Raw genomic sequence first — 23,239 nt, 5'->3', positions numbered from 1 at the left:
ACGCCTGAAATGTGTCCGATCGGAACTCTCTAATAACTAAAGTTCCTTGGGTGAATAATGTAAACTCACTACACCGGTATGTTTTAGCGCTTTCATGGCGAGTTTACTGACAGATATAAGTAAGAACTTCACACTACTTTATATTATAAATGGTTTCAGCGGAGGATGAATGTCACATAACAAGAAGATAGAGAAAAAAAAGAAGCTTATCAACTACGGTGTCGGCACGGACTACAAAGGCGGACGCGCGCACATTTTCAGGACTTATGCAGATCCCAAATACACATCAACAGGTACCAGAAGGTAAGAAAAGTTGCTTTTGCTTAATATTGCGAAACGAAACGCCAGATAATATGTCTTACCTTATACACACACCATAATAATACTTGTATGTTGAAGCACAGTACAATCCATCAAGCGGTGCGGCTTCATACCTTACCAAAGTCGTACTAAAACATTTTGATAGATTTTTGAGCACCGTGTGTAATATTCTATACCTTCAATGGAACATATACAATGTTGGTGTTGTTTACTTGAGTCATACTGCAGTTTACACAAATCTCTTATGTGTGACTGCCATCTACTGGTCACACTTATTATTTCACCATGTACGAAATAAAATAGTTTCGTAGTCGGTAAGCACAACTAAAATTATTCCGTACATTAGGCGCACCGGGTTTTAAAGGCCTACTGAAACCCACTACTACCGACCACGCAGTCTGATAGTTTATATATCAATGATGAAATCGTAACATTATAACACATGCCAATACGGCCGGGTTAACTTATAAAGTGACATTTTAAATTTGCCGCTAAACTTCCGGTTCGAAACGCCTCTGAGGATGACGTATGCGTGTGACGTAGCCCGGCGAACACGGGTATGCCTTCCACATTGAAGCCGATACGAAAAAGCTCTGTTTTCATTTCATAATTCCACAGTATTCTGGACATCTGTGTTCGTGAATCTGTTTCAATCATGTTCATTGCATTATGGAGAAGGAAGCCGAGCTAGCAAAGAAGAAAGTTGTCGGTGCGAAATGGACGTATTTTTCGAACGTAGTCAGCCACAACAGTACACAGCCGGCGCTTCTTTGTTTACATTCCCGAAAGATGCAGTCAAGATGGAAGAACTCGGATAACAGAGACTCTAACCAGGAGGACTTTTGACTTGGATACACAGACGCCTGTAGAGAACTGGGACAACACAGACTCTTACCAGGATTACTTTGATTTGGATGACAAAGACGCAGACGTGCTACTGTGAGTATGCAGCTTTGGCTTTTTTTGCGTATGTACGTAACTTTTTTAAAATATATAAGCTTTATGAACCTTGGGTTAGGTGAACGGTCTTTTGGGCTGAGTGATTGTGTGTGTTGATCATGTGTTTGAATTGTATTGGCGTGTTCTATGGAGCTAGGAGCTAGCAGAGGAGCTAGGAGCTAGCATAACACGTACCGTACCGTACGTGCGCGTACGTAACTTTTTAAAAATATATAAGCTTTATGAACCTTGGGTTAGGTGAACGGTCTTTTGGGCTGAGTGATTGTGTGTGTTGATCAGGTGTTTGAATTGTATTGGCGTGTTCTATGGAGCTAGGAGCTAGCAGAGGAGCTAGGAGCTAGCATAACAAACACGCAGGTGTTATTATGCAGGATTAATTTGTGGCATATTAAATATAAGCCTGGTTGTGTTGTGGCTAATAGAGTATATATATGTCTTGTGTTTATTTACTGTTGTAGTCATTCCAAGCTGAATATCAGGTACCGTGAGTATGCAGCCTTGGCTGCTAAACATTCGATAACTTGACCGTATGTGCGCGTCACGTACGTAACTTTTTAAAAATATATAAGCTTTATGAACCTTGGGTTAGGTAAACGGTCTTTTGGGCTGAGTGATTGTGTGTGTTGATCAGGTGTTTGAATTGTATTGGCGTGTTCTATGGAGCTAGGAGCTAGCAGAGGAGCTAGGAGCTAGCATAACAAACACGCAGGTGTTTTTATGCAGGATTAATTTGTGGCATATTAAATATAAGCCTGGTTGTGTTGTGGCTAATAGAGTATATATATGTCTTGTGTTTATTTACTGTTGTAGTCATTCCCAGCTGAATATCAGGTCACCCCCGGCTCTCACAGCATCTTCCCTATCTGAATAGCTTCAACTCCCCACTAGTCCTTCACTTGCACTTTACTCATCCACAAATCTTTCATCCTCGCTCAAATTAATGGGGAAATTGTCGCTTTCTCGGTCCGAATCTCTCTCACTTCATGCGGCCATCATTGTAAACAATAGGGAACTTTGCGTATATGTTCAACTGACTACGTCACGCTACTTCCGGTAGGTGCAAGCCTTTTTTTTATCAGATACCAAAAGTTGCAATCTTTATCGTCGTTGTTCTATACTAAATCCTTTCAGCAAAAATATGGCAATATCGCGAAATGATCAAGTATGACACATAGAATAGATCTGCTATCCCCGTTTAAATAAAAAAAATTCATTTCAGTAGGCCTTTAAGACGCACTGTAGAGTTTTGAGAAAATTAAAAGGATTTTAAGTGCGCCTTATAGTCCGTATTCCACAATAAACTGGAGGAGTCAGCAAAATCTAATTGTGGGTTTGTACGATGAAAATGAAGATGATTCTGATTCTGATTCTGGAATGGCACGATTGCAACGTCACAAAACTAAATTGTACAGAATTTTGACTGGTTACTTACTTAATTATTGTTATTTAGATGACTAGTTTTCACATTTACTTAATTCATATTATTCTAAAACAGGGGTGTCCAAACTGTTGCCACTGAGGGGCCACACACTGAAAAATCAAAGCATGTGGGGGCCATATTGACATTTTTCATTTTCAAAACTATTACAATACATACAGTATAAGCCAAAAGTTTGGACACACCTTCTCATTCAATGTGTTTTCTTTATTTTCATGACTTACATTGTAGATTGTCACTGAAGGCATCAAAACTATGAATGAACACATGTGGAGTTATGTACTTAACAAAAAAGGTGATATAAATGAAAACATATTTTATATTCTAGTTTCTTCAAAATAGCCACCCTTTGCTCTGATTACTGCTTTGCACACTCTTGGCATTCTCTCGATAAGCTTCAAGAGGTAGTCACCTGAAATGGTTTTCACTTCACAGGTGTGCCTCATCAGGTTTGATTAGTGGAATTTATTGCTTAATCAATGGGGGTTGGGACCATCAGTTGAGTTGTGAATGAGAAGGTGTGTCCAAACTTTTGGCCTGTACTGTAGTTTTTTTTAACCTTTCGGGCTTCCATCAGGTTGGTCCCAGTTTATACATACAATCAACATTCAAATCTTTAGATCAAATTCAGATTCATAAATATTTTTTTTATGTTTTATGTCCTTTTATTAAAGAAAACCCTGTTTTTATGGCAAAAACACAAAAATGCACCCCCCACCCCCACAAAATAAACCTAACAAAAAAAACTTTAAAAGTGTAACATATGATATTTCCACTAAATAGGTCAATATTTCATAAGAACATTGATTTTGGTTCATAATGTTTTTGTTTTGTTGGTTAGTTGAAGTTTATTTCGAACATGTATACAATTTCAGTATGATACATCACATATTTTATTTTTTCTTAACAACATTTCCGAAAAGGACTAGCAATGACTTTTAAAAATACAAAAATACTACTAAAACTCTAAGGGTTCCAAAAGGACCACACTCATAAAAATGTTTTAAATATTTTTTTAAATGTTTTTTTAGCTCAACTCTCTAGATCAAATTCAGATGTATTTGTCGATTATACGTTTTTATTATTTAAAAAAAGAAAACATTTTTGTTTAATGCCCTTTTGTATGAAAACCCACCAAATATCCAATATTTTCCCTAAAAAATATTTAAAGTGCAATATTTAATGTGAATTAATTGGAGCCTTCAATAGGTCAATCATTTTTAACAAAAAATATTTTGATTCTTTATTATTTTCTGAGCAATGGCAGTTTGAAAGAAAACTGCCTGCATGGGAGCTTTGTGTTATTAGAGTCAACATTGCAACTATTTATCGTTACATTTCACCTGTTTCACCTTTTACTCCACTTTTTATAAAAATAAAAATGAGCTGCAGGCCGCACATAGCTGCACTTTGGACACTTCTGCTTTAAAATAACGGTACTCTTACTAGAGTCAAATTTTTGCTCCTTAACCCATCATACAATTTCAGAGCAACATATAGTGCAGGTCTGGCCAATTATTTTGACTCCGGGGGCCACATTTAGAGAAAAAAATGTGTCTGGGGGCTGGTATATCTAAATCTGCTGTACAGTATGTGTGCTTGGGTCCTATTTTTAAGAACATTAATACAAAACCTCACAATAATGTCTGATTAAAAGTTAAAAACGTTACGACAGACCGCCTTAAAAAACGGAACCTTCTACCTTCCTAGTCACGTCCGTTGTGTCCTTGGGCAAGACACTTCACCCTTTGCCTCTGATGGCTGCTGGTTAGCGCCTTGCATGGCAGCTCCCTCCATCAGTGTGTGAATGTGTGTGTGAATGGGTAAATGTGGAAATAGTGTCAAAGCGCTTTGAGTACCTTGAAGGTAGAAAAGCGCTATACAAGTACAACCCATTTATCATTTATCATTTATTTATTTTTTTTAAAACTGAATTAGACACCCAGAATGTACATGAAAGTAAAGAATGTGGGATTTACAATATTACCTATGAAGGATAAAACACTGAATATTGAATATTTTACAATCAAGCGGAAGGCAACAAAAATGCAACAAACACAGCGAAATATGAACGTGAAGGGTAAATATATCTGATATATCACTAAACTTTAGAAATTTGTTGTAAAAATATCCTTCCGCTTCTGTCCCTGACACCCATATTTCACTACCACAGTAACTAGTATATCAAGCAAAAGCGCAGATTCCAACCATTGAAATACTTTGTATAGTTCAAGACTTACAGTCATTTAAAAACATCACTGCACATCATAATGGCAGCTACAGTTTCCATCCTAAAGATCTATAAAAAATATTTGGGAATGTCTAGCGGGCCAGATTGAAACACTTAATTTGCCCAGGTCTGATGTAGAGTAAAAGTGATGTTCCACGTCCAATAGTTCCTGTTCCAACAGAGTTCTAGACACGACTTTGGTCAGCATTGTTTACTACAACTAGACAGGAATCTAAACAGCTAGTCAACGAGCGTGATGGTTGCTTACCAACAGGAAAACATGGTGACTGTGCAGGAGCATCAATTACCCTCAAAAAGTGTCGCTAAACAAGCTGTACACTGACTAATCTAAGTTATGATAAAGTTGAATTTCTATCGAATTGTCCCTTGAGAATATATAATGAAATGCTTGCTAAAATGTGAGTGTACTTTGACATGCTGTGAGTACAATAGAGAGATTTAATATGACGATTGATATGTAGAGTACTGTATTATCTTGTTTCAGATTGAGCATATTTGTGGGTGAAATATTGAATGCTTTTCCGTCGCAGTGTCAGAGCACACGGAAATGTGTGTTGGAATTTTGCTCTATGGACAATTATGAATCAGATGTCAGTGAAGTCAGCATCTTGCATATTGTAACATTTTATACCTTGTGTGTGTGTTACTTGTTTCACGCCCTGTGCTTTAATTAGGGAGATGGGCAACAATATCTAATAATTATTACATATATTATTTAATTAAATTAATGTAATTAAAATGATATCATTATTTAATTAAATTATTAAAATTAAATGGATTAATGAAACAATTATTCAATACAATTGAGGGAAACTCAACAAAGTGCCACAGTGACCATGACATCAGCACACTTGAGTCAGCTGACAGACACAATGCAAGGTAGGCAGTCATCTTCACTTCCTGTTCCATTTTGAGTGGCTTCAGCTTCACTAAAACCTTTTTTTTTTTATGTATGCGATGGAGGTCTTGTGACTTCTCCTCAACTTATATTAGTCATGTTTAAAAGTGGGGTTTTCACAAATGAATACACTTTAAAAAAATAAATAAATCAGATGCATATCTGCAGCATTTTGTAATAGAGAAGACAACACTATTTGTGTTTGTATTTGTAAAGACAAAAGCTGGAAATGAAAATGATAAACCTTACACATGGTTGCAAAAGGATGCGTAGTTTCAAAGTATGCGTTTTTTGCTGCATTTCTCACAGTGGCATTGAACTATTCTATAGCCGGTCTGCATTTCAAAATAAAACACCCATTTGAATGCACTGCACACTAAACAGTGTAAATTATTTATAATTAAAACGCTTAATTGTTTTTAATTTAATATTAATATAATAATTGTTTAGTCGCCAATACTGCGATAAAATAATAATTATGACCAATATTGATTACTTATTTTCAGAAAAATTATTAACAGTTGATTTTCCATACCAGAAAATGTTTGCCTGTGTCTTTAACCACACACCTGACCCAAATGCACATAACACTGCCAACATCCTGCCAAATACCACTACTTTTTTTTTGTATCACTGTATTTTACTTGCACTGCAATATTCACTTGACTTATGGTGCAATATATTCATGTTTATTATTTGATGCTATGTAACCTGTTTTGTTCCAAGCATGGAAGTATTTTTATTACACTGACGAATAAACAGCTTCCATCTTTACGTCAAAATTACTTTACTACTTCTAAACTTTTATTCATTTGTACGGCTCACAGTGCAAAAAAAATAAAACAAAACATAAGGACCACACTCATAAAAAATGTTTTTATATTTTTTTTAATATTTTTTTTTAGCTCAACTCTCTAGATCAAATTCAGATGTATTTGTCGATTATACGTTTTTATTATTTAAAAAAAGAAAACATTTTTGTTTAATGCCCTTTTGTATGAAAACACACCAAATATCCAATATTTTCCCTAAAAAATATTTAAAGTGCAATATTTAATGTGAATTAATTGGAGCCTTCAATAGGTCAATCATTTTTAACAAAAAATATTTTGATTCTTTATTATTTTCTGAGCAATGACAGTTTGAAAGAAAACTGCCTGCATGGTAGCTTTGTGTTATTAGAGTCAACATTGCAACTATTTCTCGTTACATTTCACCTGTTTCACCTTTTACTCCACTTTTTATAAAAATAAAAATGAGCTGCAGGCCGCACATAGCTGCACTTTGGACACTTCTGCTTTAAAATAACGGTACTCTTACTAGAGTCAAATTTTTGCTCCTTAACCCATCATACAATTTCAGAGCAACATATAGTGCAGGTCTGGCCAATTATTTTGACTCCGGGGGCCACATTTAGAGAAAAAAATGTGTCTGGGGGCTGGTATATCTAAATCTGCTGTACAGTATGTGTGCTTGGGTCCTATTTTTAAGAACATTAATACAAAACCTCACAATAATGTCTGATTAAAAGTTAAAAACGTTACGACAGACCGCCTTAAAAAACGGAATGGAATTTTTTTTTTTTTAAACTGAATTAGACACCCAGAATGTACATGAAAGTAAAGAATGTGGGATTTACAATATTACCTATGAAGGATAAAACACTGAATATTGACAACATATGAACGTCACACCCCTCTCGATCGACATATTTTACAATCAAGCGGAAGGCAACAAAAATGCAACAAACACAGCGAAATATGAACGTGAAGGGTAAATATATCTGATACATCACTAAGCTTTAGAAATTTGTTGTAAAAATATCCTTCCGCTTCTGTCCCTGACACCCATATTTCACTACCATAGTAACTAGTATATCAAGCAAAAGCGCAGATTCCAACCATTGAAATACTTTGTATAGTTCAAGACTTACAGTCATTTAAAAACATCACTGCACATCATAATGGCAGCTACAGTTTCCATCCTAAAGATCTAAAAAAAATATTTGGGAATGTCTAGCGGGCCAGATTGAAACACTTAATTTGCCCAGGTCTGATGTAGAGTAAAAGTGATGTTCCACGTCCAATAGTTCCTGTTCCAACAGAGTTCTAGACACGACTTTGGTCAGCATTGTTTACTACAACTAGACAGGAATCTAAACAGCTAGTCAACGAGCGTGATGGTTGCTTACCAACAGGAAAACATGGTGACTGTGCAGGAGCATCAATTACCCTCAAAAAGTGTCGCTAAACAAGCTGTACACTGACTAATCTAAGTTATGATAAAGTTGAATTTCTATCGAATTGTCCCTTGAGAATATATAATGAAATGCTTGCTAAAATGTGAGTGTACTTTGACATGCTGTGAGTACAATAGAGAGATTTAGTATGACGATTGATATGTAGAGTACTGTATTATCTTGTTTCAGATTGAGCATATTTGTGGGTGAAATATTGAATGCTTTTCCGTCGCAGTGTCAGAGCACACGAAAATGTGTGTTGGAATTTTGCTCTATGGACAATTATGAATCAGATGTCAGTGAAGTCAGCATCTTGCATTTTGTAACATTTTATACCTTGTGTGTGTGTTACTTGTTTCACGCCCTGTGCTTTAATTAGGGAGATGGGCAACAATATCTAATAATTATTACATATATTATTTAATTAAATTAATGTAATTAAAATTATATCATTATTTAATTAAATTATTAAAATTAAATGGATTAATGAAACAATTATTCAATACAATTGAGGGAAACTCCACCAAGTGCCACAGTGACCATGACATCAGCACACTTGAGTCAGCTGACAGACACAATGCAAGGTAGGCAGTCATCTTCACTTCCTGTTCCATTTTGAGTGGCTTCAGCTTCACTAAAACCTTTTTTTTTTTTTATATGTGATGGAGGTCTTTTGACTTCTCCTCAACTTATATTAGTCATGTTTAAAAGTGGGGTTTTCACAAATTAATACACTTTAAAAAAATAAATAAATCAGATGCATATCTGCAGCATTTTGTAATAGAGAAGACAACACTATTTGTGTTTGTATTTGTAAAGACAAAAGCTGGAAATGAAAATGATAAACCTTACACATGGTTGCAAAAGGATTCGTAGTTTCAAAGTATGCGTTTTTTGCTGCATTTCTCACAGTGGCATTGAACTATTCTATAGCCGGTCTGCATTTCAAAATAAAACACCCATTTGAATGCACTGCACACTAAACAGTGTAAATTATTTATAATTAAAACGCTTAATTGTTTTTAATTTGATATTAATATAATAATTGTTTAGTCGCCAATACTGCGATAAAATAATAATTATGACCAATATTGATTACTTATTTTCAGAAAAATTATTAACAGTTGATTTTCCATACCAGAAAATGTTTGCCTGTGTCTTTAACCACACACCTGACCCAAATGCACATAACACTGCCAACATCCTGCCAAATACCACTACTTTTTTTCTGTATCACTGTATTTTACTTGCACTGCAATATTCACTTGACTTATGGTGCAATATATTCATGTTTATTGTTTGATGCTATGTAACCTGTTTTGTTCCAAGCATGGAAGTATTTTTATTACACTGACGAATAAACAGCTTCCATCTTTACGTCAAAATTACTTTACTACTTCTAAACTTTTATTCATTTGTACGGCTCACATTGCAAAAAAAATAAAACAAAACATAAAAACTTTTTCCACAAAGGGCCACATACCGAAAAGTCCAAAGCAGGTGAAGGCTGTTTTGATATTTTTTATTTTGTAAACAATTTTAAAAAAATACTAAAAAAAGACATACACTATACATCTAAAGACACTTTTTTTGTAGGTGACAAAGAGTATTATTACTATTATTTTTATTTTTCATTTTGCTAGTTTATTTGAACAGGAACAACGCACATTGATCAACATTTTGGCTACAAAGCTAGTTTGCAACCATTATGAGCTCATTATGAGTTATTAGTATTAATTGTTTTCTCATTGCAATAAATGATGTCTCTTTTTTCTTACATTCTTTTTTATTTGATTTTGTTTGCACAATATGCTGCCGGCCAACAAAAGTCAACAAATGGTAGATACGGTATTTGTGGCTCTTTGAAGGGAAACAATCACAGGTAGAAATTACAACTAGAGATGCCGATAAATTCTTTAAAATGTGATATCGGAAATTATCGGTATCGTTTTTTTGGGGGTTTTTTTGTTTTTTTTTAATTAAATCAACATAAAAAACACAAGATACACTTACAATTAGTGCACCAACCCAAAAAACCTCCCTCCCCCATTTACACTCATTTACACTCATTCACACAAAAGGGTTGTTTCTTTCTGTTATTAATATTCTGGTTCCTACATTATACATCAATATATATCAATACAGTCTGCAAGGGATACAGTCCGTAAGCACACATGATTGTGCTGGTCCAAACTAGTAATTAATGAAAATTAGTCAAATTAATCTTTAACAGTTAATTTCACTCATTTTCATTAATTACTAGTTTCTATGTAACTGTTTTTGTATTGTTTTACTTTCTTTTTTATTCAAGAAAATGTTTTAAATTTATTTATCTTATTTGATTTAATTCATTTTTTAGAAAGGACCTTATCTTCACCATACCTGGTTGTCCAAATTAGGCATAATAATGTGTTAATTCCACGACTGTGTATATCGGTATCGGTTGATATCGGTATCGGTAATTAAGAGTTGGACAATATCAGAATATCGGCAAAAAGCCATTATCGGACATCCCTAGTTACAACATATGATATGGAACTGAATAATTTAAATTTACACACAAATTAATTTAGGTGGTGCCTGTCCAGCTTCTCAGGCAAATCATATTGTTGATTTCATTTGATTTCATTTGAAGTCTAACGCGGAAACCCCACACGCTCTTATTTTGAAGCGCCAGCCCAACTCTTTCCCGGAAGTGCTCACGGGCTGCGTGTTCGTGGCGCTTCATAAAAGGCACGAAATCCACAAACTCGCTGATCGCTTGCCACTGTCACACCTTCCGCTGCCGGACTCGCCCACGCCGGGTCGGATGAACGAAGTCAGTAAGTCGGACCTTACTTTGGAAGCCGTCCTCCCACTGGCGCCGACACGTCGCGTAGGAGTTTTCTTTTTTTGGTTTTTGGTTGGTTTTTTTTCCCGCCGAGGGCTGAGACATCTATCGGGACACGCGAGAAGATGTTGCTGAAGGAGTACAGGATATGCATGCCTCTTACTGTGGAGGAGGTGAGTTTGGGCTTTTATTTTGTCAATTTCTGCTTGTGTGAAGTTTCCTCAATTACTTACACACACACATCACTATTAAGTAAGTAAGTAAGTGTGTGTGTGTGTGTGTGTGTGTGTGTGTGTGTGTGTGTGTGTGTGTGTGTGTGTGTGTGTGTGTGTGTGTGTGTGTGTGTGTGTGTGTGTGTGTGTGTGTGTGTGTGTGTGTGTGTGTGTGTGTGTGTGTGTGTCCACTCATTATTAGGTGATTAGCTGCACAAGGTCAACCGTGTAGTGCAAGTTCACATACGCACACACACATCACCATAATGTTTGCACTAACTGACACACACACGTGTGTGTGTGTGTGTGTGTACTGTGCCCACTCATTATTAGGTGATTAGCTGCACGAGGTCAACCGTGTAGTGCAAGTTCACGCACACACACACACACACACACACACACACACACACACACACACACACACACACACACACACACACACACACACACACACACATCACCATACTATTTGCACTAACACACACTTCACACTTGTATTTTTTTACCTTCTTGAGACCTCCAAAAAATGCCTAACTCTTTTGGACTTGACGTGGACCCCGACTTAAACAAGTTGAGAAACTTATTGGGGTGTTACCATTTAGTGGTCAATTGTACGGAATATGTACTGTAATAATAAAAATAATAGATTTTATTTGTAAAAAAGCACTTTATATTGAGTAAACAATCTCAAAGTGCTAGTGTATAAAAAAATAAATAAAGATAATGAAGAAATCAATTAAAATAAAAACTATAACAGCTAAATAGCTAGTATGCATATATTAAAAAAAAAAAAAAAAAAGAAGTATTTTTTATTTTTTAAAAGGGCTTTTAAGCCTTTTTTAAAAAAAGCATCCACAGTCTGTGGTGCCCTCAGGTGGTCAGGGAGAGCGTTCCAAAGACTGGAAGCGGCGGAGCAGAAAGCCCGGTCTCCCATTGTTCGTAGCTTTGTTAAGTTTCCTCAATTACTTACTTACTTACTTAATAGTGATGTGTGTGTGTGTGTGTATGTGTATGTGTATGTGTGTGTGTGTGTGTGTCCACTCATTATTAGGTGATTAGCTGCACAAGGTCAACCGTGTAGTGCAAGTTCACACACACACACATCACCATAATGTTTGCACTAACTGACACACACGTGTGTGTGTACTGTGCCCACTCATTATTAGGTGATTAGCTGCACGAGGTCAACCGTGTAGTGCAAGTTCACACACACACACACACACACACACACACACACACACACACACACACACACACACACACACACACACACACACACACACACACACACACACACACACACACACACACACACACATCACCATACTATTTGCACTAACACACACTTCACACTTGTATTTTTTTACCTTCTTGAGACCTCCAAAAAATGCCTAACTCTTTTGGACTTAACGTGGACCCCGACTTAAACAAGTTGAGAAACTTATTGGGGTGTTACCATTTAGTGGTCAATTGTACGGAATATGTACTGTAATAATAAAAATAATAGATTTTATTTGTAAAAAAGCACTTTATATTGAGTAAACAATCTCAAAGTGCTACAGTGTATAAAAAAATAAATAAAGATAATGAAGAAATAAATTAAAATAAAAACTATAACCGCTAAATAGCTATAGCTAGTATGCACATATTTAAAAAAAAAAAAAAAAAAAAAAATTATTTTTTAAAAAAGCTTTTAAGCCTTTAAAAAAAAAAAAAAAAAAAGCATCCACAGTCTGTGGTGCCCTCAGGTGGTCAGGGAGAGCGTTCCAAAGACTGGAAGCGGCGGAGCAGAAAGCCCGGTCTCCCATTGTTCGTAGCTTTGTCCTCGGAGGTTAGCCTGTCCGGAGCGGAGGTGTCGTGTGGAGGATTTGGGGGTGAGTAGTTCTTTGAGGTAGATGGGGGCATTTCCATGGAGGCACTGGTGGGTTAGCAGGGAGACTTTGAATTCAATCGTGAGTGGAACAGGAAGCCAGTGTACTGAACTGTGCAATCTACTAACAAAAGTCTCAATCAATCAATCAATCAAAAAACACCCTTTCTAGATATATAAAGATTTGTATTGACAACAATAATAATGTATACATACTATGCCAATATGAAAAAGCTTGTAGTGAAAAATGAGTTTGGAATTTCACAAGAAAAGGTCAGTTTCACAAGAAAAACTTTTGAATTTTTGCAGTGTTATAATAAAAGTCGTCATTTTACTCAAATTTTTCCGAGAAAAGCTGAACATTTGTGCGATGTTATGATAAAAGTTGGAATTTTTACTCCTAACGGTCGCAATTTTGCAAGAAAAGCTTTAAACTTTGGTAATTTTATGTAAAGAGTTGTAATTTTACTCGACAAGTCACAATTTTATAAGAAAACCCAAAAGTTTTCACTTCACAGGTGTGCCTTATCAGGGTTGATTAGTGGAATTTCTTGCTTAACCAATGGTTGTTGGGACCATCAGTTGAGTTGTGAATGAGAAAGTGTCCAAACTTTTGGCCTGTACTGTAGTTTTTTTTAACCTTTTGGGCTTCCATCAGGTTGATCCCAGTTTATACATACATTTAAATCTCTAGATAAAATTCAGATTCATATATTTTTTAATGTTTTATGCCCTTTTGTTAAAGAAAACCAAAACATTTTGGCAATATTAAAATAATTGGAATTTCACTTGGCAAAGTGACAAGTCATAATTTTACTGTTGAAGCCAACTGTTAATGGCCACTATAGTCTTAGTACCATGTAAAAATGGGACCCATTCCCTCCCTGCTTGGCACTCGGCATCAAGGGTTGGAATTGGGGGTTAAATCACCAAAAATGATTCCCGGGCGCGGCCACCGCTGCTGCTCACTGCTCCCCTCACCTCCCAGGGGTTGATTAAGGGTGATGGGTCAAACGCAGGGAATAATTTCGCCACACCTAGTGTGTGTGTGTGTGACAATCATGGGTACTTTTACTTTAACTTTATCGTAATTTGTTCATCCTATGGTCACATATGGGACGCGGGTGATATACGTCAGCACCGGAAGTCGTAAAATCAGCTTTTCTCTTGACGGGTTTTTTCGGGGATGAACAGGGAAGTCCTTATTTAGCTGCCGTCTTGTTTTATCATATATTACTGCCTTTGCACCTGTCAATGTTTACTATTGTATGCACATTAAATCAACCAAAAATTCCAGACTTTGGAGCAATGTTCACAGACTCTATATTTGGCTCTCTATTAGATGCAATGGTTTTCTGTATTGGTACCATGATTTCTGACCTAACTTGTTCACCGGTCCTCACCTGCAAGGTACTTTTCCTTGTTGACGTCTCAAGAAGGGTAGAAATAAAAACACACACGTGCGGCCTTGTAGGCACCCACTCGTGTGTGTGTGTGTGTGTGTGTGCGCGTGTTCACATTATTTGTCAATCAGGTCCCACGACTCAAGTCTAAAATTAGAAGCTGAGAATAATTGCCCTGACACGCACAATCAATATATGACCACACCTTATCCATTGCCATCATGGTTTATATTGTTCCACGTCTGTGTTATACTGTGAAGCGTGGGTGCTGTCTGTGGACACCATCTGGAGCCTTGGTGAGAAAAAAACGGGGCGTTTTGGCACAGGGTCTTTTTTTTTAATTCTTTTTTCTTCCCCTTCATGCAACTGACAAGCGGAATGAGACGCACCTGTGAAAGATTAGGAACTTTACATCAGGTTGATAAGAAAGAAAACAACTTTTTTTGTGTAATTCCAGTCCAACTTTAAATGTGATGCAATGTTGATTGTCACATTTTTCAAAATTTAATTTGAGTAGTTTGTTTTATTTATTTATGTATTTAATTGACCTTAAGAGTTGTGAACGATTTGATCCTGATTCCGGGGAGGACTATTCCATTCAGAATCGATTTTCGATTCCTACGGATTCTCGCCATATATTTGGTATAATAATTCTAATGAATTGTGTTTGCGCTAGGAATTTTCAAAATGGGGTCCCAGGGACCCCATCAAGTCATAAAAATGGGGTTCCACAGTACATTTATGGGGTCCCACTTTTTTGTATCCGTTTTGGGGGATGACTATTCGATTCAGAATCGATTCTCGACTCAAACCAAACCTCGCAATATCCATCCATCCATTTTCTACCGCTTGTCCCTGTCGGGGCATAGGGGTTGCTGTAGCGTATTTTATTTGGTATAATAATTTTAATAACTATTTTAAAAAAACAAAAAAAAGCTCCTTCTGGCCTAGATATCCTTAAATTGATTCTTACAAAAGGAAAATATTTTTTAATACATTTTGAAAATGATTAATTAAATTGGCCCTAGTGCGTTAATGTGAGTGTGAATCTTGTCTGTCTATCTGTGTTGGCCCTGTGATGAGGTGGCGACTTTTCCAGGGTGTACCACGCCTTCCGCCCGAATGCAGTTGATAGGCTACAGCACCCCCCGCCACCCCAAAAAGGGACAAGCGGTAGAAAATGGATGGCTTAATCGATTTAGAAAATGGAATGAATAACAATCGCGATAAAGATGTAAATCAGCTTTTTTTTGTGCCCCCTAATATCCAGCACAGGGGTGTCAAAGTCAAGGCCCGCGGGCCAGATCCGTCCCGCGAATTAATGATCTTTGGCCCCCGGGATGATATTTGATTAGTATTAGAACCGGCCCGCAGGCCACAGCCGCCTGCTGCTGTTTTGCACGGACCAATACTCTATCAGTGTTGGCGCTAGGAATTTTCAAAATGGGGTCCGAGGGACCCCATAAAGTCATAAAAATGGGGATCCACAGTACGTTTTTGGGGTCCCACTTTTTTGTAACCGTTTTGAAAACAAATGATAGATGTACGCATTATCCTGTTATATCTGATTCTGACTATTCGATTAAGAATCGATTTTCGATTCAAACCGATCCTCGCCATATATTTGGTATAATAATTCTAATGAAACTAGTTAGAAAAGCTCCTTTTGGCCTAAATATCCTTTTTAAAATTGATTCTTTTGAAAATCTAGAATCGGAATGAATAACAATCGCGATTCTGATGTAAATCAGTTTTTTTGTGCTCCCTAATATGTAGCACAGGGGTGTCAAAGTCAAGGCCCGCTGGCCGGATCTGGCCTGCGAATGAATGATCTATGGCCCCCGGGGTGATATTTGAGTCGTATTAGGAGCCGCCTGCTGCTGTTTTGCATGCACCTATACTCCATCAGTGTTGGCGCTAGGAATTTTTAAAATGGGGTCCCAGGGACCCCATCAAGTCATAAAAATGGGGTTCCACAGTACATTTATGGGGTCCCACTTTTTTGTAACCGTTTTGGGGGATGACTATTCGACTCAGCATCGATTCTCGATTCAAACTGATCCTCTCCATATATTTGGTATACTAATTCTATTGAAATAAGTTATAAAAGCTCCTTCTGGCCTGAATATCCTTTTTTTAAATTGATTCTTACAAAAGGAAAATATTTTTTAATCAATTTTGAAAATGATTAATTGATTTAGAAAATGGAATGAATAAGAATCAAATGTTATCTTTTTTTGGAAACTGAATTTAATAGGAAAAACAAACGTTTTTTTTTGTGTGCCCCCTAACATCCCGCACAGGGGTGTCAAAGTCGAGGCCCGTGGGCCAGATCCGGCCCGGGATGATATTTGATTAGTATTAGAACCGGCGTACCAGTAGATGGCGCCCGCGTACTGCTAGTGGCACAGCCGTCTAAAGAGTATAGCCAACCTGGTTTCAAAGTTTTTCGCCTGGTAGTCAGTGTTTTGCTTTTGACCAATCATTTAAGATTGTCTGGCCATACTCTCTCTAATTGGTTAAAAGCCCCTCATGTGACCACAGGGTGACATTTTTGATACACGGGTGTGTGTGTAACCTCAGGGAACATGCTTAATCAGTATCATGCTTAAAAAAGAAAAAACAACCAAACCCTGTTTTTGAAAAGCTTAAAAAACATGCTCATTTTCCCGCCATTAATCCTATCATTTCTATAGAAAAAAAATCAGCACAAATTTTTATATATTTTGTTTTGTAGGTTCGAGAGTTTTATCTAACGGAACATAATTGAGAAGCATTGCCTTGTAAAGACGTAAATATATGAAAATTTAATATTACGTTATTTTTGTGTATTGAATGTGCTCAAAAGTACTTCACACTCATATCTAACAAAGTTTTATTAAAAAAAAAAAAAAAAAACATTAGGGCTGCAGCTATCGATTACTTTATTAATCAATCGATTAGTTTGTTCGTATAACTGAATAATCTGTGAAACTCTATATTCTTAATTCTTTTCCATCATTTGTAACTGAGCTACTGTGTGGAACAATTTCCCTTGTGGATCATTAAAGTTTGTCTAAGTGTAAGTAATTTAGGCCAGTGTATCTTAACCGTAGGGCCGAGGCCCATTTTACTGTGGTTATCTTGATTACCATTTATCGTTAAATCCTTAATACAATATATTACCTGAATTGGTTTTCCTGTCAAAACAAAAACATTCTTTTAAGGTGTGGCATGCTTTATTTTGCCGCAATCGATTACTTGTCGGGGGGAACCCTGCACTTATTTTATTTAACTTTGATAACAGATGTCAAATATCTCAAACAAAACGTTGGGTGCTGAAATGTTAAATGTATACTTTTGTGAGAAATAATGCTACGGCAAACTTGAGAGCAGAAATGGTGTCTTGATACTAAACTTTACTTGAAGAAAAGAGAGCCCATCATCACCATTAGCGTTCTTCAATGGGGAAATACATCTTCTAAATCAGGGGTCACCAACCTTTTTGAAACCAAGAGCTACTTCTTGGGTACTGATTAATGCGAAGGGCTACCAGTTTGATACACACTTAAATAAATTGCCAGAAATAGCCAATTTGCTCAATTTACCTTTAACTCTGTTATTATTAATAATTAATGATATTTACACTTAATTGAACGGTTTAAAAGAGGAAAAAACACGAAAAAAATGACAGTTAAATTTTGAAACCTAGTTTATCTTCAATTTCAACTCTTTAAAATTCAAAATTCAACCGAAAAAAAGAGAAACTAGCTAATTCGAATCTTTTTGAAAAAATTAAAAAAAGAATTTATGGAACATCATTAGTAATTTTTCCTGATTAAGATTAATTTTAGAATTTGGATGACATGTTTTAAATAGGTTAAAATCCAATCTGCACTTTGTTAGAATATATAACAAATTGGACCAAGCTTTATTTCTAACAAAGACAAATCGTTATTTCTTCTAGATTTTCCAGAACAAAAATTTAAAAGAAATTCAAAAGACTTTGAAATAAGATTTAAACTTGATTCTACAGATTTTCTAGATTTGCCAGAATAATTTTTTTGAATTTTAATCATGATAAGTTTGAAGAAATATTTCACAAATATTCTTCGTCGGAAAAACAGAAGCTAAAATGAAGAATTAAATTAAAATGTATTTATTATTCTTTACAATAAAAAAAATGTATTTACTTGAACATTGATTTAAATTGTCAGGAAATAAGAGGAAGGAATTTAAAAGGTAAAAAGGTGTGTTTAAAAATCCTAAAATCATTTTTAAGGTTGTATTTTTTCTCTAAAATTGTCTTTCTGAAAGTTATAAGAAGCAAAGTAAAAAAAATAATGAATTTATTTAAACAAGTGAAGACCAAGTCTTTAAAATATTTTCTTGGATTTTCAAATTCTATTTGAGTTTTGTCTCTCTTAGAATTAAAAATGTCGAGCACAGCGAGACCAGCTTGCTAATAAATAAATACAATTTAAAAAATAGAGGCAGCTCACTGGTAAGTGATGCCATTTGAGCTATTTTTAGAACAGGCCAGCGGGCTACTCATCTGGTCCTTACGGGCGACCTGGTGCCCGCGGGCACCGCGTTGGTGACCCCTGTTCTAAATGATCCAGGAGGTAGTTGGAGAGGCTACTGGTTTGTGTTCTTATCGCAGCCGCACAGAATGTCAACGTCATCCCTTGTGTCTTAAAAGTTTCCTGCCTGTCCGAACTGTGAGGAAGGAAGGAAGGAGTCTTCACTGTCAGATGCATAAAAGGAAAACAAAGCGGCTGCAAATAGACAACACGTGATATTTGGATAAACCTATAGAAGTAGACAAGGGAGGAGTTGGGAATTAAGGGTGGGTGTTCTTTCTAGTCAGACAAGGTCATGCCTCAGCCGGTATTGTCTCAGGAAAGAGCTTTCTGTCCGCTGTGTGACACTGTTGCGTCATCGCGCGTCATCACAACTGCAGATGTTGGACAGACTTGTTTTTGCTGTGTTTATTTACGCAAGTTGCACATGTTGTAAATGCCGCGGAAACAATTATGCAATGCCAGAAAAAATGAGTCCTTTTTATGAGTCCACATCTCTGAATTGATTCTCTTTTTCCCTTCAACCTGCTAAGGTGTGTCTGCATTCTTCAGTAGACACACCACAGATTTGTGAATTGTTTGTATAACACATACTAGTGTACTTTATTTTTGGCCTGATGTAATACAGTATCTAGTCAATTGGGATATATTTCAATGAAGGCTGGAAAAGAACATGGATTATTTTGACTCCTGCTTTCTTAACCATTTGGTATTAGAAATCAAATTCTTGTGCCGACGCAGAAAAAATAAGTGAAAGCTTAGAGGATTGAATTTGTGAGAAATAATGAAATTTTGTCTGAGTGGGCGGAGTTAACAATCATTGCATTTGTATATCAGAGGAAAAAAAGTAGTTTTACTATTGATCGTCATACATTCTTGCCCTAATGTGGGATCTGAGCCAAGGATGTCGTTGTGGCTTGTGCAGCCCTTTGAGACATTTGTGATTAAGGGCTATAAAAGTAAACATTTTTTGATAGTTTGATACTAGCCTGCCAATACAGTCTGTCGTCCCCTGTGTAGTATCAAAATCTATACTTAAATGTGTAACATTTACTGACTTGGTGAGCATCACATAATCAAAATATAGAAGAAGATGGTAGTCCGGCTAGTCGGCTGTAGGTCGCACTAATCGAGGATTGTTTAACAGTTTTGAAAAGGTTTATGTGATAATTAAAAAACAGGTATACATCATCTTTAGTGTGGAACACTGTTTTCCATTGAAAGAGTACAAAGAGCCAAGATGACTCAGTGTCTGGTTGCTCATGCCAGATGGGGAACCTTCAGGTCTGGGAAAAGTCTGTAACCTTTTAGGAATCTCGTCTTATTGGAGCTTCTGTAATTCAGTATAGTTGTGATATTACATTAAGGATAAAATGTAAGTATACTATCCAAATTCCACTAAGCCGGGGGCGATCATATCCCATTCCTTTAGGAAACTTCCCTCGGTCTTGTGAGGGAAAATCATGCGTCACCCAGCCACACCCAGCTGTTTCTGGAAGGAATGAAGAGGGGATGCTCTGAAGGCAAGGAGTAGCTGAACGTGCTACACTATACACCGTAGGAGGATACAAAAACACTAAGCTGATGTTCTTGAGTGTGAATGGTGTGGGCGAATTGATAGGATAGGATAGCCTTTTTAATTTTTTTATCCCACAATGGGGAAATTACGTTGTTGCAGTGCAGGTTTTTAATACAGTAACAGAAGTAAAGCGTATTGAAAAACCAAAAAATGGTAAATACTATATATTGCTCACTGTGTATAGATGGAAGATAAAATAAAACAAAAACACACATCCCTACTGCACGCTACGAAAAACACGTCACAGTAATCAACAGGTATGTGACCAAGTGTCAGTGTATGATCGGTACTACAGTGATAAAATGTATCTTTTTTTTTTTATTATCACATATTTACACATTCTAACAATGTAGCGTCCTCTGTAATGGCTGATGCTTCTGTACAGTGCAGCTTATTAATCTCTAATTCTCACCTACATGGCGGTAAATCAATCAATCAATCGTTTGTTTATATAGCCCTAAATCACAAGTGTCTCAAAGGGCTGTACAAGCCACAACGACATCCTCGGTACAGACATGGTGTTACATCAAATAGACGTTATTACAAGTACCATTATCACTGGAGTACTAAACATGCTACACTACACACCGTAGGAGGATACAAAAACAACACTAGGCTAGAGCCCTTGAATGTGAATGGTGTGGGCGCATTGATGCATCAACAGGTCCGATACGAAGTATAATGTTAGTGTATGATCGACACTACAGTGATGAAATTGATCCTTTTTTATCACAATTGTTTTTTTGTGGTTTTTGTTCACAAACTCCGGAAATGAAAGCCAATGGTAGTTTTTGCTCTTGCTTGGTTCTTTTGCGCTATTGATATTACACATGTTGTATGCAATAAAAAGGAGTATGGACATTTAAATATTGATATTGTCACACCCCAACTTTTTTTTTTGTCGGATTAGTAGTTAAATTTTTTTGTAATTTATTGATCCAGAAAATTGAAAGTATAAGCATTGGTCGGGCCAATTCTATTACTTGATATTAGGGCTGCAACTAACGATTAATTTGATAATCGATTAATCTGTCGATTATTACTTCGATTAATCGATTAATAATCGGGTAAAAGAGACAAACTATATTTCTATCCTATCCAGTATTTTATTGAATAAAACCAGCATACTGGCACCATACTTATTTTGGTTGTTTCTCAGCTGTTTGTACATGTTGTAGTTTATAAATAAAGGTTTATTAAAAGAAATAAAAAATAAAAATAAAAAAATAAAAAATGAATCAATGACTAAATTAATCGGCAACTATTTTAATAATCGATTTAATTGATTAGTTGTTGCAGCCCTCCTTGATATTGGATGCATCGACATTGAACTAAACCAAAAAGTAACTTCACTTAACAGACGAGTAAATACTTTTTACATTTTAACTGAAATTACGTAACGTTACGACATAAATCAGCAGATAAATTAGGAGCCTTTATAACCTGTTTTGAAATGATTTTATTTATATGCTAAATTTCTCTATCACTATACATTTCTCCATACAAAGTTATATATCCTGCATTGCGCCTGTCCCTATGAACTGACTGGTTAAATCCATCTGTGACCATCACAGTAGCATAGATCAGTGTTTTTCAACCATTGTGTGATACAGTCTGGTGTGCTGTGGGAGATTATCTAATTTCACCTATGTGGGTTAAAAATATATTTTGCAAACCAGTAATTATAGTCTGCAAATTATGTGTCGTTGAGTGTCAGTGCTGTTGAGAGCTCGGCAGAGTAACCCTGTTATACTCTTCCATATCAGTAGGTGGCAGCCGGTAGCTAATTGCTTTGTAGATGTCGGAAACAGCGGGAGGCAGCGTGCAGGTAAAAAGGTATCCAATGCTTAAACCAAAAATAAACAAAAGGTGAGTGCTCCTAAGAAAAGACATTGAAGCTTAGGGAAGGCTATGCAGAAGGAAACTAAAACTGAACTGGCTACAAAGTAAACAAAAACAGAATGCTGGAGGACAGCAAAGACTTACTGTGGCGCAAAGATGGCGTCCACAATGTATATCCGAACATGACATGACAATCAACAATGTCCCCACAAAGAAGGATAAAACAACTGAAATATTCCTGATTGCTAATACAAAGTAGATGCGGGAATAATCGCTCAAATGAAGACATGAAACTGCTACAGGACAATACCAAAAAAAGAGAAAAAGCCACCAAAATAGGAGCGCAAGACAAGAACCAAAACAGCAAAAAATGGTGTGATGTGACAGTACACTTACTTTGAGACAAGAGCTATAGTGATGCATGCTTGGTTATGGTTTAAAGTCATATCCTACAATTGCCACGACTTTTTACTGTCAACTGAGTTTAGTTGTTTTAATGATTTCTGCTGGTGGTGTGCCTCCGGATAATTTCAAAGCAAAAAATGTGCCTTGGCTCAAAAAATGTTGAAAAACACTGGCATAGATGGCTACAACCAGTCAGTCAGTCTACCACTGTCTTTCCCCTTTGCAGAGGATTTCACCTACACCTCCGTGTCTTAAGCTGACGTACTCATTTAATTTGCAAGCTCGCTCAAAAAAAATAAAATAAAAATGTTGACGCCATGCAAACCTGACTGCCCTTAGTCAGCATTTGCCTCCAGCAGCACTAACCATGAATCTACAAAAAAATACTGTAAACTGTTATATGCCGGTTCAGTGCAGTTACTGCTACGG

The 23,239-nt window shown here is 36.4% G+C and overlaps 1 protein-coding gene across 1 annotated transcript in view; it reads left to right on the top strand.

The window, feature by feature from the left end:
- The first annotated feature begins 10,850 nt into the window (after positions 1 to 10,850).
- The window catches only part of LOC133639494 (cytoplasmic phosphatidylinositol transfer protein 1-like), a 116,987-nt gene continuing 104,598 nt past the window's right edge, over positions 10,851 to 23,239 (top strand). The window contains exon 1 of the mRNA XM_062032823.1: positions 10,851 to 11,110. Coding sequence (XP_061888807.1) covers positions 11,063 to 11,110 — 48 coding nt within the window. The 5' untranslated portion in view covers positions 10,851 to 11,062. The remainder of the gene's footprint in view (positions 11,111 to 23,239) is intronic.

Source organism: Entelurus aequoreus, linkage group LG22, assembly GCF_033978785.1.
Source record: "Entelurus aequoreus isolate RoL-2023_Sb linkage group LG22, RoL_Eaeq_v1.1, whole genome shotgun sequence".
In the NCBI taxonomy this organism is placed as follows: domain Eukaryota; kingdom Metazoa; phylum Chordata; class Actinopteri; order Syngnathiformes; family Syngnathidae; genus Entelurus; species Entelurus aequoreus.
This window is presented reverse-complemented; position numbering and strand designations above follow the sequence as displayed.